The sequence below is a fragment of the Tympanuchus pallidicinctus genome, unplaced genomic scaffold (assembly GCF_026119805.1).
Source record: "Tympanuchus pallidicinctus isolate F22 unplaced genomic scaffold, pur_lepc_1.0 scaffold13, whole genome shotgun sequence".
NCBI lineage: Eukaryota > Metazoa > Chordata > Aves > Galliformes > Phasianidae > Tympanuchus > Tympanuchus pallidicinctus.
In genome coordinates this window covers 9,827,051-9,842,317 of record NW_026294648.1, presented here as the reverse complement: position 1 = coordinate 9,842,317, position 15,267 = coordinate 9,827,051, and the positions used below count along the sequence as shown (strand labels likewise).

General features: G+C 45.9%; 1 protein-coding gene across 1 annotated transcript in view; it reads right to left on the bottom strand.

Moving 5' to 3' along the window:
• Positions 1–14,792, bottom strand: part of SH3BGRL (SH3 domain binding glutamate rich protein like) — a 30,340-nt gene extending 15,548 nt beyond the window's left edge. The window contains exon 1 of the mRNA XM_052673447.1: positions 14,663–14,792. Coding sequence (XP_052529407.1) covers positions 14,663–14,707 — 45 coding nt within the window. The 5' untranslated portion in view covers positions 14,708–14,792. The remainder of the gene's footprint in view (positions 1–14,662) is intronic.
• Positions 14,793–15,267: the final 475 nt, after the last annotated feature.

Here is a 15,267-nt window from a genome sequence, read left to right as displayed (position 1 = left end):
ACTAAAAGGCATCACTCCTTTCATTCAAATGCATGCAAGATTTGAGCTTTGCATTGCAGCAGGATTTCCAAGTGTCACCATTTTTGTATCAGATAGAAATCAGACAGTTCTACTATCACATTCTAATAACAAAGACCCTAAAATGCCATAAACACATCTGCATCACTTCAGAGAACTGCTTGGCTCCCTTCCTCCAGCCCACAGAAGATTCCTCCATCCGTTACTTAGATGCAAGGACAAGTAACATTTCCTTATTTATATCTCCTCAGCTGCTAGAAAGCAGCTGCAGAAGCACTGCCTAATGAAGCCCTGATTACTTTTTAATGTGTTTTAAGCTTACTTTCTATGAAGGCACCTTACAGATTAATACATTAGCACATCCTGCGTGAAATTCTGTTCTTAACAAATAATATTCAAGCACTTGGAGAGCAGGCAGAGAATTAATTTTTCCTTTTATACCTGCTTTTCAGAGGGCTGTTGTGTTGCTTCTGGGTTTCTGACACACAGAATATCCCATCAACAGAAAGGCCTGAGCAAAGTTTATAAAATACCATTTAATAAACTTTAGATTTTGCTCCAGGACATGAAAAGGGACTCTGCCTGAGAGAAACCAACCCTTTTCCTCCTGAAGCCACCACATTCAGAAGGAAATCTTGCTTCTCTTTCTTGGATCCAAGGATAAGAAGGATGACACTGAGCATACTACTTCTACTCTCCCCTCACTTGCCACCCCACAGGGTTTACTGGCCACTAGTCTCATGTTCTCTGTCCTGCCATGGCCCGTCGCTTGCTTTACATGCATCTATTCATCCTGTAAATTGTTTAAAGAGTCACAGTTGCCAAATGGGAGCAATGCAAAAGTCGGGATGACAAACGCTATTCCCTACAGCAGCCACAGCCTGTTAGAATACTACAAGAAAAGCATCACTTCAAGACTTTACCACAAATATGAAGCAGGTTATTGTGTTACATTTCTCTCATATGTCCCACATTTTTAATGGAAAATTTTTCTCTAGCTAAAGGCTGGTAACACACTCCAGAGGAAGGAGCTGGAAGCTTTTGTACAGCAGAATTGATTTACTGGTGTGATCAGAGATGCTCGCTCCATTTTCAGAAAAGGAGGAGGGATGCAGCAGATGCACTAACACAGCAGAGCGCTGGGAACTAGGTTTCTGCTATTAGAAGAGGCCCCAAACCCCAGTGCATGCGTGCTGCTGTTAGAAAGCCTGTCAGCCTGAGAAGAGAAAAATGGTGACATGCAAATGAAGCTGAGTATTGCACAAGGCAGTTCTGATCTGGAAAGGCGTTAGACTTGCACTTCACTCAAAAAGGAGATCTGGAAAATGGGGGATGCCCCAGCATTGCTCGGTCCCTTTCTCAGCGTGCTGTGCCCAGCGAGTTCCCCCTGCCTGTAATTTGTGCCAGAAGCACCAGCAGCACGGTAGGGATATCTGGTGATTGGATGCAGCTCTCTGTGCTTGCACCAGCACAGAGCAGAGAAGAAAATGAGCCGGGGGACATGGCAGCATCTTGTCCCACAGCAATATGCACATTGTACTGTGGCCTCAGGTCATCCCTATCTCAGGTCTTTGCTCTGTTTGGGGCAGATCTTCACATATCAGGAATTTTTTTTAATCATTTCTTTTGTGAGTAGACAGCTGAAGTAGACCAAAATTAATATATCTTGCAAAGCCAAGCTGCCAGTGCTAAGCCTCCCCTTATCTCACTTTAGATGAGAATGTAAAGGAACATTGATGTGTTGCAGAGCCAGAGCCTCAACCTTGTGCACTGGCACCTTCCACAGATCACTGCAGCACCCAGAGTTGTCCTCTTCAAAACAGAAACACCACCATCACAATACAAAATAAATTGACCTTTGGCAATTTTCTAAGTCAATTTTGTGGCATTTGACTTTTATAAGACTGAAAACTGCTTGCCTGCTCCAAAACCAACAGAGAGACAGCTTCCTACGGTGGGAATACAGGCTCCATTATCTTGGTTATCCATTAATGCAGCATAAGCAGTGGCACAATGTGAACTCCTCATTTATTACATGCAGTTGTTTTGTGCTGCAGACTTGGAACTTGGCAGACTGTACTCTCCTGAACATCTACGTGCCCCTGGTAACAGCAACAAAGCTCCACATGGGGTTAAAGGAAAGAAAAACAGCTCTGCTCCTCCCAAAAAAGGGTATAAAATCAACCTAACTGCTGCACATCTCAATGCGTCAGAGCTGTGAGAATGCCAGGCAGAGCAGACAGATGCACTCAGTGCCCACTGCAGTGCTCTGCAGCCATCAGCAGGCTTCCAAGGCTGCCCAGGAGGAAGAAATGCCTGCTTAAAAAAAACTGAAGTGCCCCAGGATCTGGAACAAGCTCATGGTGCTTCAGCCAGAGCATCTCCAGCAGTCTCACTGATCTGACCAATTTATGGTTTGCAAGAAAGCAGAAGTCTAAAAACAAACCTGTTGTCACGGCTTCTGAATTTTCCCTCATTAATCACTGCTTTTGTTTGCAGTCAGATGTCTGGCACAACAGCACGGAGCTACAAGCCTTGAGAAACTGCGCGTGGCTTTCCCTCTTGGACATGGATGAAGCATTCCAGACAAATCGATGCAAATCCCACAGCTGGATTTGTGCTTGTCCAAGCCTCAGGGAGGCTGGAGGAGACCTAGGCCCCCCACATCTTTCTCCCAGTCCGTCCTCCAACCCTGGAAGCAATGGAGCACTTTATGCCCACCCTGCTCACTTAGCTCAGGGTGCCAGGGCAGCTCTAAGAAGGTGAGCAGGCAGCCTGCAAGTCCTGTTCCTCCTGGCACAACTCCTTGGGACACCGCACACATCTCTGCAGCCTCAGCACCTGGCCTTAGCCTCTCTATGTTACCTGCAGCACAGCACGTTGTCAGGAAATAGGAAATTCCACAATAAGGAAAAGAGAAAAAACTCTTCAGGCTATGCTACCTCTGTCACGTGCTCCTCACGTAACTCTGAATGCAGCTTTTGTATCTCAAAGCTTCCTCTCCTAAGCAGACAGTCAGCAATAATACTTTTTTTTTTTTTTTTTTTCCCAAACCATTGCTTATTTCTTGTGAAAATGGGGTTAGGGTTAATTTTGTTTCTACAAAACAGTAGAATACTACTGGTTCTACAAGCAGTAGAATACTACCAAATACACCACAGCCCAGTCTCACCGACAGGCTGCATGCATCAACCATAATGCAATTTAGCACACACAAGACTTATCTCCAATGAGACAGTCAGGCTCAATATCACATGAGGTGCAGAAGACTCCCTGGAACATGACAAATAGCTAGGCTAGGTTCTGGAAAGTACTTAAAATGGCTGAGAAAAATGGGGGGAAAAGGCATTCTGGGTGCTATTGAAAACTGACTCTGCTCCAGGAACTTCAGAACTTCAGTCCTGCAGATTTGGATCTCACCACCACCCTCAGCTTTCAAGCTGGTTTGTTTGGTTTTTTTTTCAGCCCATCTCCCCCTGAAAGCCAAAACAATCCTCCCTTATGTTTCTTTTCACAGAGGGCTCCAGAATAGGCTGTGGAAGCTCACTGAATGTTGGCAGCAGCCACAGTCTATGAATACTGGTGTCTGCAGCATCCCACCAGGTACAACAGCACAGGTCACGCGTCATTACGCTGCAAATGTTGTGTCTGTGCAGTACTGGGATTTGCTGGAGAAGCAGCCCAAGAAGACAGCCTGAGGGCCAGCACCATAAACAGTAGAAGGGTGCAGTTCGGGCTGTTTATTGAAACAGCTGCTAATGTAATTATTTTTCTGAATCAGTGCATTTGTGCTGGTGATGAGGAGCCATCTATGGCAAACAGAAGAGTGAAGAAAAACATTTGACATTTCATTTGCCTGACTAGAGCAGAACTCTGGTTAGCAAATGAGTTAAGAGCACAGAGAAGCTCTGCATGAGGCTCCTGTGGCTTGCAATAAAAGGAAGGTTTATTTCCTGTACAGTTTAGCACACAGGGAGACTAAATTAACTGACAAGACTAAAAGTTTACAGCATTAATTGCTGCTTCACTGCCTTTATACTGCCAGGTATTCATTATTTTTAAATAAAGCTTACTTTAAGAAGACATACAGCACGACCTTAGGGATCCCTACTCTAAATCCAGGTGCTTCTGTTCTGTATTACTTTCTGTCTGCAAAGAACTCATATACTAGAGGCACCATTGAGCATAGAAGTCTTTTGGATGACTGCTATCAAAATAGCTATATTAAAACAAATACATTCTTCCAAGACAAGCAAGCATTTTTTTGCCCTGAACTGAAATACCAAACTATCATAACACAAAGGAAGGAAGGATTAAGAGGAAAGCTATGGATTAAAGAATAAGTTTTCCTCCTCTCTCCAGAAAGAGTCAGGCTACTCCAAAACAGAACTGCAGTTTGGTGCATTCACACCAAGGCGCCAAAAGGCAAAAGATCTGGCAAACAAATGCCTGTGTTGGTACCAGTGCTTTGCACTGCTAGTTTGCAGCTTGCTTTAGAGTATCGACCCACTGCCCACAATCCCTTCTTTATTCTAAAGCAGATTTGCTAACTTTTATATGTAACTTTAGAAACTGTCTTGAAGCACAGAGAGAGGGGGATAAACAGAAAGCTCACAAAGACTGGCTTTGCAGCTCCCAGCACAGTGCAACACTCAGACAACTTCTGCTTCTATTACCTGCAGCTTTGCCATCCAGGGCACTGCTCAGGTAACATTCTCAAGTCTTCCTTTACAGGAATGCAAAAAACGGAGCATTTTTCAACAGCTATTGCTACCCACTGGCTAAGTACTGCACACTGATGAGGGGCACCTCCAGCCCACACCTAACACTGCCCATGCCGTGCAGCCATAGCCACCAGCACAGCCATGGCCACATCCCAGCCTGCCTGCCCTGGGGTTTTAGAGCCTTCCTGTCACTGCAGTATCAGCCTTTTTTATTTAAAAAAAAACCACAAACTTCCTTTTGCCAGTGTGCAAGCTAGCATTTGCATACCACAAGCAAACACGAAGACAAATACGAACTGCATTTATTTTTTGAAAGACTAAGTGTCCCAGCTGTTATTTGCTGTAGGATGGAGTTCTCCAGACCCAGGCAAGCAGCCAAAATAGCTTTATTCCCCTGCCGTTCTTCAGGCTCAGCCCCATGCTCAGCTGCTGGCATTGGGAAGTGATGGCTATCCTAATGCCTTCCGTGCTGCTAATTTCAGTCTCAAATTATTATGGGGAAGACATAGCTGTCGGTCCAGCTGCTACTCAGTTTATATAGATGTGAATTCCTAGAGGAAGCAGACCCTGGGGGAGCCTTATGGACTGACTTCCATATTTTCACATGTACAGCTCAAACCTTGGCCTTCTGCAGATTAGATGAAGGCTCTCGTGGCTAACTCCCAGTACACTCTGAGTTGGTGAAAGGAAACAGAAATTTAGAGAAAGATTGCTCAATGGACATGATGAAAGGAAACAAATTTAGAGAAAGATTTCTCAAGCACAAAGGTTTCATGGACTTAGCCACCAGAACCATGAGACGTGTGCTTATCTGCATTACAGGGTGGAAAAGAATTTCCAGTTTCTAATCAGGATTATCGGGTCACTAACATACAAGTTTGTGAACCTGCTCCTTTTGTTGTGCCTCCTTTGTACTTCTACATATATGTATTGCATTTCTCCTAAGGAAAACAAAATCCTACATCTTTTATCAATAAATGATTTCTGGCAGAACTTCACTTCTATCCACATCCATTGAAAAAGTTTTGGGGTAGATTTTTAATTCATCCATCGCGTTATTCTGCTCCTCCCCCATTCTGCTGGTTGCTCTGGAGCTGCTGCTGTGGCTGAGTAAACTCTCACCACGTGCACGGGAGTGACCTCAGATAAGCAGCATTAAGAATTTCCTAAAGCAAAACTTTGCCCCACTGTAGTCTGTGGCAAGCCTCCAGTGCCATTAACACAGCAAGATGGTCATCCCATGAGGTGAGTACAGATGTGCTGCACAAACCTGCCTGGAAACTCCTACTCATAAAAGTGTGGGTTTATGTGAAAACTACTATTGTTTTCCCCAGGGGCTGCCTGTTTCTATTTACACAGGGCCTGCCAATTTATTCTGACCTACAGCAGTAGGGATTTCTGACAAACCTACCTTACTGTCTAGGTCTAAAAATGATGTATATCAGCATCTGCTGTTCATGCTGCAAAATCATGATGGTTTTGGAATCACCTGCTGCCTGTATCATCAAACACTGATGTTTCCTGTATAAGAAATGCTAAGATGGTGACCTGCAGCAAGACAAGATGACCAGCCACACGCTCCTATGAGCTCTTGTGCACATTCTGGGTAGCTGAAAGGCACATTTTGAGAGCCCAGGAAAGAAGGAGAAATTCTAGCTTCAATCATGGAAACACTTCCCCAGTCACACTCAAGTATTATGCAAAACCTCAATGGAAAGGTGATTGTTTACGTCCCTTCCAAAACAAGCCACTCCATGATTCTATCACTCCTCTAGTTACTAAGGCCCCAGTCATAACCTGGATCCCATGGAGCATTTCATTCTAACATAAAGTAGAAGCTCTAACAACAAATCCTCTTAAGGCAAAGTCTTTCCCAACACCCAAGTACTGAGATCAGCATCTGCCCACTGCCACCATATAACTACCAGCTCCATGCCATGTTTCTTACAGCCCTATCCTCAGCTGCTGAGCTGGACTGCAGTTCTTTAAAAGAAAACCAAGAGGAGATTTATCATTAAGCTTCCACTATTTTCTTTCTGTTTCTAAAATACAGGGGACAAATACAGTTAAAAGTTCCTCCTATATCTACAGTCTCTTGAAACATCTCAGTGTCTGCAAAGCAGAAGGAGCAAAGATCTTAATCACAGTGGTATGGCTGAATACAAAACAGATAAAAAATCCCTTCACAACTCAAAGGATATTTCTAGTTACACTGAAGTATCCAGAGCCTTCCCATTCTTTTAGATCTACAGCCTTTGTAGTAACCACCAAACCAAAACCAAACCAACACATTCCAAACAAAGACATGCATTTTCTTCCACCAAACATTTTTTCCTGGACGACACATTCTTTGATACTTCAAATGCAAACTGTTAACGTAATTTTGGGAGCAGAGCCAATTTCATCCAAGAACAGAAGAACTTTGCTGGGTCAGATCCAATGCTTGTCTGCCCCAATATCCTGCCTCCTCCAGGGAAAGGCACACCAAAGACAAGAGCACACAGGGCAATACCACGTTGTACTTTTCCAGACGCAAATAACACGCAGCTTTGAGTCAGAGGTGTAGTAATCAAGGGCTATTAAACTATTAACTATAATAGATTTTCCCCCTTAATTTGTCTCAATGCTTCCTGAACCCATGCAATTTTTGCCATACGCATTCTCTAGCAGTGAGTTTCTCTGGTGAATTGCACGTTGTCAAGCACTGCACATCGCCAAACACTGCAAATCATTTATCCTGATCCTGCCACCTGCAAGTCTCCTTCACTCTCCCCAGTTCTGTTATGTCACAAAAAGTTACGTACCACCACTTCCTCATTGCTCTCCTACGCCGGACGTGACTTTATCTCTCTATAACCTTCTCAGTCCTCTCTCAGCTACAGATTTCTCCCTTATTTGGTTGTTCCTCGTACAGTGACCACATTACCTTTCTCATTTTCTCTTTTTACTTTGTTTTATTGTTTATTTAGACTGTTCCAGTCTAAAGGAGATACAGACCTTAGATTTCTATAGTGTTATTGTTTTACACTTTGCTCTCACTGGTTCTAAAAACTGCTGGTATTTTATTTGTTTCTTTATGACCACTATTATGGTATTTTTGTAGAATTACCTAGCTCGGCTCCAGGACTTCTCTGCTAAGCAGTATGAGTTAAAGCTCAGCACTGCACAGCACTGTGGTCGTGTATCTTGATGTCAGGACAGGAACAGGAGGCTGCTCTGCTGCAATGCAACTTCACCAGCAGCCTCTCTCTCTTCACTTTCTCCTTCCGGGTTGCCTCTGATTGTGCTGATCAGCACAGACCTCTGTAGCACCCCCTCCTAACTTCTGTATATTGCAAGAACTGCCTGTATGTTGCAAAGTTGATTGTTACCTGCTTTATATAACTGGTGTGTAATCAATTATGTAAGCCAAAAAAAAACCCCTTTTTTCTTATCCTATGGCGGCTTGGTTTCCTCATGGAAAAGGATCACCCTTACTCATGTGCTCAGCTTCTTCTCCAAGGAACTCAGCAGCACAGCTTTCCCCTCCCTGTGTTGCATCTGTCCACATACCTGTCGGGGAAATCTAACAGATAACATCAGTTTGTTCAGCCCAAAAAGGTATTTGTAGCTCCCGGACTTTCCTAAGATCCTTTTCAAAATCCTGTTGCCTTTGACACCACAGCACCCCAAACAGGAGATTCCTCAAGAGGCAATAGTTAAAATTTCACACTTGAATGCCTTCAGTATCTCAAATGTTGCAGTACTCATGCATGCAAAAGGAGCCCCAACAACATTAACCTTCAGATAGCTAATTAAAGCAATCCACACATCCACTTCTCACAGGGGAAACTAAGCCCAACAAGACGAAGCTGTCTACTTCAGCTGTCAGAATCAGCTTTGCTCAGTTTGATGCTGATCCTTTACATTCTCTCTCAGTAACTTGAATCTCATCTCCCTGCCTTCTGAATTTCTGAAAGCGCTCTTAGTAGGCTCTTCAGTTGGCCTCCTGAAAATGATGTGCTCTTGGATGTCATGAAGATCAGCATGACAAATGCAGCCTGGTGCCTGCCCAGCACCAAGAGCTCAGAGCAGAGCTGTAGAGCTCAGCGCTACAGACTCTCAGAGCAGCATCATAAGGCAGAGCTCTCTCCTCTCCTGCTGTGATGGCCCATCTTTAGACCTTCTTCTTATTATATAGGGGGAAAAAATTTGTTCTGTTTCCATCTTGAACAGCTGATATCTATCAATGCTTGCTCAGTTCTACTTGTCTCCTCTTTCCCCAATTCCCCCCCTCTCTGGGAGGAATAACCTGTAGTAACAATGTTGCAGAGACTCTTTGGCATCCTCCGCTCATTGTATGCATGCCAATTCACTGACTTCTACAGTTTTCTGAGCGTAACCTTAATGTCTCAGGACAAGAGATGTTTTTTTGTACAGCTCTGCAAATATTTCCTAAAAAAACGCAAGTGCTCAGCACTGACCTGTGGCTGCCCAGATCCTGCCCTGGGTGCTGAGCCCCTGGAGCCAGCAGAGCCAGTGCAGCCTGCCCAGGGACAGCAAAATCCTCACACACTGCCCCAACATAAACACTGTCATCCTGATATATACAGCCACATGCAGTCTTAACAAAAAGCCTTTTCCAGCCACAACTGCAAAGCATCACTTCAATCTCTCTCACATTGTCAGAAAACTCTTTTTCTTTAAGCGCAGTAGAATGTTTTTTATTTTGATACATTAGAACTTTTGCAACAACTGCAATCAATTTAATCTTTGGCTCCATTAAAGATTTGAATGCAATATTTTAAGAAAAATGTTTGACTTATCTGGAGTTTAGAACAATGACTTGAAAAAAGAGACAGCCAGGAGGGAGGCGGAAGGATCCTAGCTGACTGCCTAGACTCATGTTACATTTTGTCTTCTACCCCGAGAGCTCTGACTCAGAACAGTTCATACCATTCTTTCTGAGGGAGAGATGAAGTGTGGTATCACTGGATATCCAACAAAGTACTTCATGCATATGAAGTTCATAAAAGAAAGGGTTTAAAATCAATAACAAACCTATTAATGAGGCAGTTCTCACCCACAGCATACAAAATATGTGCAAAGTATCACAAACCTCTGTACACCCCTGTCAGATTGATTTTAAAAATACACACACAGCGTATTTTCCCACGTTACATGGTTTCACCTGAACTTGCATTATATGCACAACCATCTATAAAAGATCCATATCAGTACTCCCTTCTACTAACAGCAGTGATACACACCAAGCATTTAAGCAGACATTTGCCAGCTATCCTAGTATGTGTGCTCCAGCTGCTCACAGCTTCTGGGCTGACAAACGTGACCATATGCACCAGAGCTTCGATAACACCTTTGTAACCACGAACATGAGTGCAGCAGCAGGTGTGCTTACTGCACCTCATGCTGAGATGCTGGCTGCAAGGAACGCCAGTGCCGTGGCTGTGGCACCATTCTGCTCATGAACCGCACAGCAGTACGACAGCACAGGAGCAGAAAGCACGTAGCTTTCATTCATCTTCTCAGAGGGCAGTAGTACCTTTATTGAGACAAGAAGAGAGAAAAGGCCCCAGAGATATTTAAATGCAAAATACCCGTCTTTATACAAGCTCCATTTCTCTGTTTATTACTTTCTGGGGATTGCTTCAGAAGAATGATGCAGCTTCACCAGCCATCCCACAGCCCTGAGCTGCTGAACACAAACAGAGGCAAGAGCTGCTGGCTGCAGAAAACTCTGCTCATTCCCAGCCAGTCTCACACAAAGCTGCTCTGCCTCAAACCACCTGCTGCTGCCCCAGCACTGCCAGAAGGTGCCTCTGTGCTTCTTGAGGAGACATGGGAGGAAAGAAGAGCAGGCACCATTGTTACCAAGTGCTTGTGCTCCAGATGACAGGCCGCACTCCTCTCCATTTCCTGGTGGGTGAGGAGGAGATGACCTCAATCTTTTCCCAAACAAGAAAACAATATGAAAATACAAAACTCTACACCCTCCCATCCCTTAATCTGAGAATGAAAAAATAAACTCAAGCTTCCTCTCCTTTTTAAAGTCATTCTTAACAGTGGGAGTCCATGATATAACATGGAAATGATAGTACTTTCTTGGTTTGGCCATTGTGCTCAGTCACAACTCATTGCAAGTGAGAAGAACCAGCCATGTGCCATCAGAACTGCAGCTGGCAGTGGGGTACCCTATGAACAGACACAGTCCTCTTGGACTGCACCATGAGCAATGCTGGCAGTTACTGGCAGCAAACGCACGCTTGTAAGAGTGAGAGGAATTTCAACAGCTGGCTCCTTTCCACCCGAGATCAATAAAAACAGTAAGGCAGCTGCCTTCATGGAGAAGTATGCAAGTTCTTTTGGTACTGGAGGAGAGAAGGGGCAATCTCCTACCCAAAAAGAAAGAAAAACCCAAATGGAGAAAATCACAGGCTGATGCAATTCCCCCTCTTCAATCCCTATATACTACTTCTTCACAGAGCTAGAATGCCAATCACTCCTTGGCCTCTCCTCCTTTTGTCTCTTAAAGGATTTGAATAGCAGTCTGTAGCCAAATTCGGTCTCACAGCTTGCACAATCCCCATTCAAGTCAATGCTTGGGTGCTCCTGAATGTGGCATTTGTGCCTGTTGTTTCACATTCGTGGCCTCCAACACTGGCTCACATTAGGTAATGCTGTTCACTCTGGCTGCACGCCACTGAGACTCCTGGACAGGAGCTGCACGTGCACATTCCCACATTGGTGCCTACAGCTCATCTCCATAATTACAGCCACCTGTGCTCCATCGCCCAGCTTGTGATTCAGAACCAGAAAGATCAAAGGAGAAGGGCACCTTTCAGCTGAAGACTCCCAAACTACAAACTTCAGGTACATTCAGTTAACTATGCCTCTGAGAGGTGCAGCACCAAACCACCACAACAAACACAAAGTCACCTTTACCGTACAGGGTATACAGCAAAACCCATGATTAAACACAGGGCTTAGCAACCGATGAATCACAGCAGAGATAAGGCTGTGTACTCACCAACTCCACGTGCTGGAGAACAGGCAGCTCAGCACCCACCCTTGGGGCTGTGACACCCATAATGAAGCACCACAACACACAGGTACAGAGGAATTAACCAGCAGAGTGTACATCACCAGAAACTCCTCAGCATGTACCTCTGACATGCCCCTGCTTAGACATCAACAGCATATGGTAGTTTTTCCTCACAGACACATATCATTGAATAAAAATACTACGGAGAACAGTGCCTTGGAGAAACAGTTATAAAGCTATGATATGCAAAACTGACTGCAGAACAAAGTATTGCTTTGCCAGTGAAAGACCACAAAACTTGGGCACCCTCCCAGACTGACAGCCCAAGGCTCCAAGGTGCAAAGCTGCCTCAATCCCTTTCCCCTGCAGCTGATACAATGCATCCAGAGCCTCGCAAATGCTTTAACAACTTTCAGGAACAAGTCATCATTTTCTGAAGAGGAGGTGATTTTCCTCCTGTTTCTAGTTTTTACTCAAGGAAACCAAAGTAACAGTGCATGGGATGCTGCTGGCAAAACAAAGCCTTCTTGGTGAGACAGAGCTGGCTTACAGGGCTGATGTTAGCAAATGACAACAACTCTGATTTGGTTCAGTGGATCCTCTGATCCACCCCCTGAAGATCCCCGGTAAGACTCTGCTGGCCCTCCAAGCAGAGACTGACCCACTAATAGCTCATTTTAAGACCCAGAACAAATAACTCATTCCCTTTGACCTCATTTCATGTGAATCAGAGACTTCTTCTTCAGTTAGGTGCCTCTCTGTTTTGCTTTAAGTTCAAGAATCAATTAAAATTTTTATAGCAGAAAGAAAACAGCCACCCAGTGAGGTACACGGCTGAGCCTGGCCAACAGAAACACCCTGGGTGCATTCAGCAAACCAAGAACACGCAAGTCCTGCTCACTGCTCCACATCACTTCAGCTGCAGTCACTTTAGACCTGGGTATACATACGTAATAAAATTGGTATTTATGAGTCTGTTACACTCATATTCCATAAACACAAAACACGCCAGTGCTGAGATCCAAATTCCAGGGTCAAGGATGCATGAGGGAGCCTAAAACTTGGGACAAAGTTAGCACTGAGTCTCATGAAATGTACAGTTCACAAGATAAGACAGCATCGCAGAAACTACTATGCCAATAATTTTAAAAACAGGAAAATGCAGTTGAGATCAAGATCAGTGGCCATCTCCCTGGAGCTTAGTACCACTACACAAACCAAAAATCAATAACTGCCATTAAGAGGTCACTGATAAGAATCTACAGCAGCAAAGCCTGTCAACCGAAAAGCTATTAACAGCTGTGTTAGAGAAAAGAATTACTTCTTCTATTTGCTAATGACTGTTTCTTTCCCTCTATAAGATTATTTTCTATAAAGCCAGCAGAAATTCTTTTTGATTTCCCTCATAAACTACCTGCTCAGGATGTCAAGACTCTTTCAAGATGTGTATCTGGTAATCTTCAGCTTTCCATCATCAGCATGTTGATGTTAGTGCTGACATTGAGAGTAACAAAGACAACACAAGGACTGTTAGCATAGCGTCATCTGAGGCATGAACTTCTCTGCTCTCTTCTGTGGCAAGGCTCAGCCGCTGACCAGCAGAGTCAAACAAGGGGCTACCACACCACAGCTCACCAACACAGCATTTCTTCTGCTGAAGATCACAGATCAGCAACTGCACTGAGCCAGAGAAGGAGAATTTGGTGAAATGGGCAGTGGTGTTTCTTCCTCCTGTACATTGCTGGCCTCTGAAAGTTTGGGTGGCTACTCTAGAAGTTCACAGAAGTATCAGCAACACTGCTAGCCTGTAGCTTAGATTCTATCTGCATGCAGCAAAAGTCACTGATCATTAACGGCACTCACTGGCATTTTGAAAGTCTCTTGTATATTCATGCAATGCAATAAATCCCTTGGATTTTAGGCTCCGAGTCTCTTTTTTGCAGGTCACACAGAAGAAATCGGACAACTTTCAGGATGCTGCTGCTGAGGTATATCTGACCCTAGGCACGGACTCCCACTTTTTTTTTTCTTTCATTCACTCATCTTTGAAAAAACACAGTCTTCTGAGCCAGCTATGCCGACAGTGTGCTGGGGCTGCAGAAAACAAAACTCAGTACTCCCACAGGGCAAGAAGCTGCAGCTGCTCAGGCAGTAGCCTCACACGCCCATCGTCATTAACCATTTGGTATGAGAGCATCAGAACCCAGTGCTGACATGAGGGATAACACAACTCAGAAATGAACCTCAAGAGTACAACCATAGCAAACTAAGAAACAGAAAATTAGTTCGCTTTGCCTTTCCAGTGCAGAACAGAGCCAAAGCGTGCTATCCACTTGGATCTGTTAAAAACAGTCCAACAGTGGGAGAGGGAAGCAAGAAGTCACAAAGCAAGCTGCTAAATCGCGAAGGAAATGACATGTTATTGGTGAGCACCGGTTGCAGTAAACAGATCGCCCTCCCAGGGCAGGATGCTGATGCTCAGACGGTGCGGGGCCAAGGGCTGAGGAGCCACACTGTGAGGAGGATGCGGGTTTTGCTTCAGCTGGGCGGGCAGCTTTCCCCTGGGCAGCTCCGCACACCTGTGGCGGTTCTGAGCCCCAGCTAGCCCCAGCCTTTACCTAAACCCAGCTCTAACTGCCCCCAGCCCTTACCTAAGCCCGGCCCCGGCCCCGACAGCCCCAGCACGGTCTCCCCGCTGCCCTCTCCCCGCAGTCTCGTCGTCCCCGCGCTGAGCTCAGCCCCCCTCCCGCAGCCCGCCGCTCCCCGGTCCCCTCCGTGTCACACGACAGCCGCGGATGGAGGCGGCGAAGAGAAGCCCCGCCGATGCGGTCGGATGGGCCCCCTCAGCCCGTTACAACTTTCCCGCCTCGCTGCTCACCGCCGTGGATCCGGAGGAGGAGGCGATGTACACCTTGATGACCATGCCGGCGGGGAGCGGAGAGACGCGGAGCCGGGCGGGCTGGCGGGTGGGTGTGTGCGGCGCAGCGCGGGCTGGCGCTGAGGAGGCGGCGGGAGGGCGGGCGCCGGGAGGACGATCCTGGGCTCGGTTCGCTCCGCCTCGCCGCTCTCACTGGGCTGCCGGCACGGCAGTCAGCGCCACCCGGCCCGGAAGAGGGGAATATGGTCACAAATAAATAAATAAAAAGGAAAGAAAGAAATGGGTGAGGCGAATTCTCGACGAACCACGCGAGACGTGCTTGGAGGAGGGGGCTGTCCGCTGCACGGCGGCCCGGAGCCCCGCTGGGGCGGTGAGGCGCGAGCCGCGGACCGTGAGCCGAGAGCCGCGAGCCATGGCGGCGGAGCCCCGCGCGCTGTCGCGGCAGCTTCGGGAGCTGAAAGCCTCAGACGCATCTCTGCTCACATCTCTGCCACGCCGGCCCTGGTTCGGGTTGAGGCAAAAATCAGCCGGTTCCACAGAGACTGGACTCGTATAACGCCGCAGTACAGGGAGTAGGAAAAAGCCCTCCTAAAGAAAACGTACTG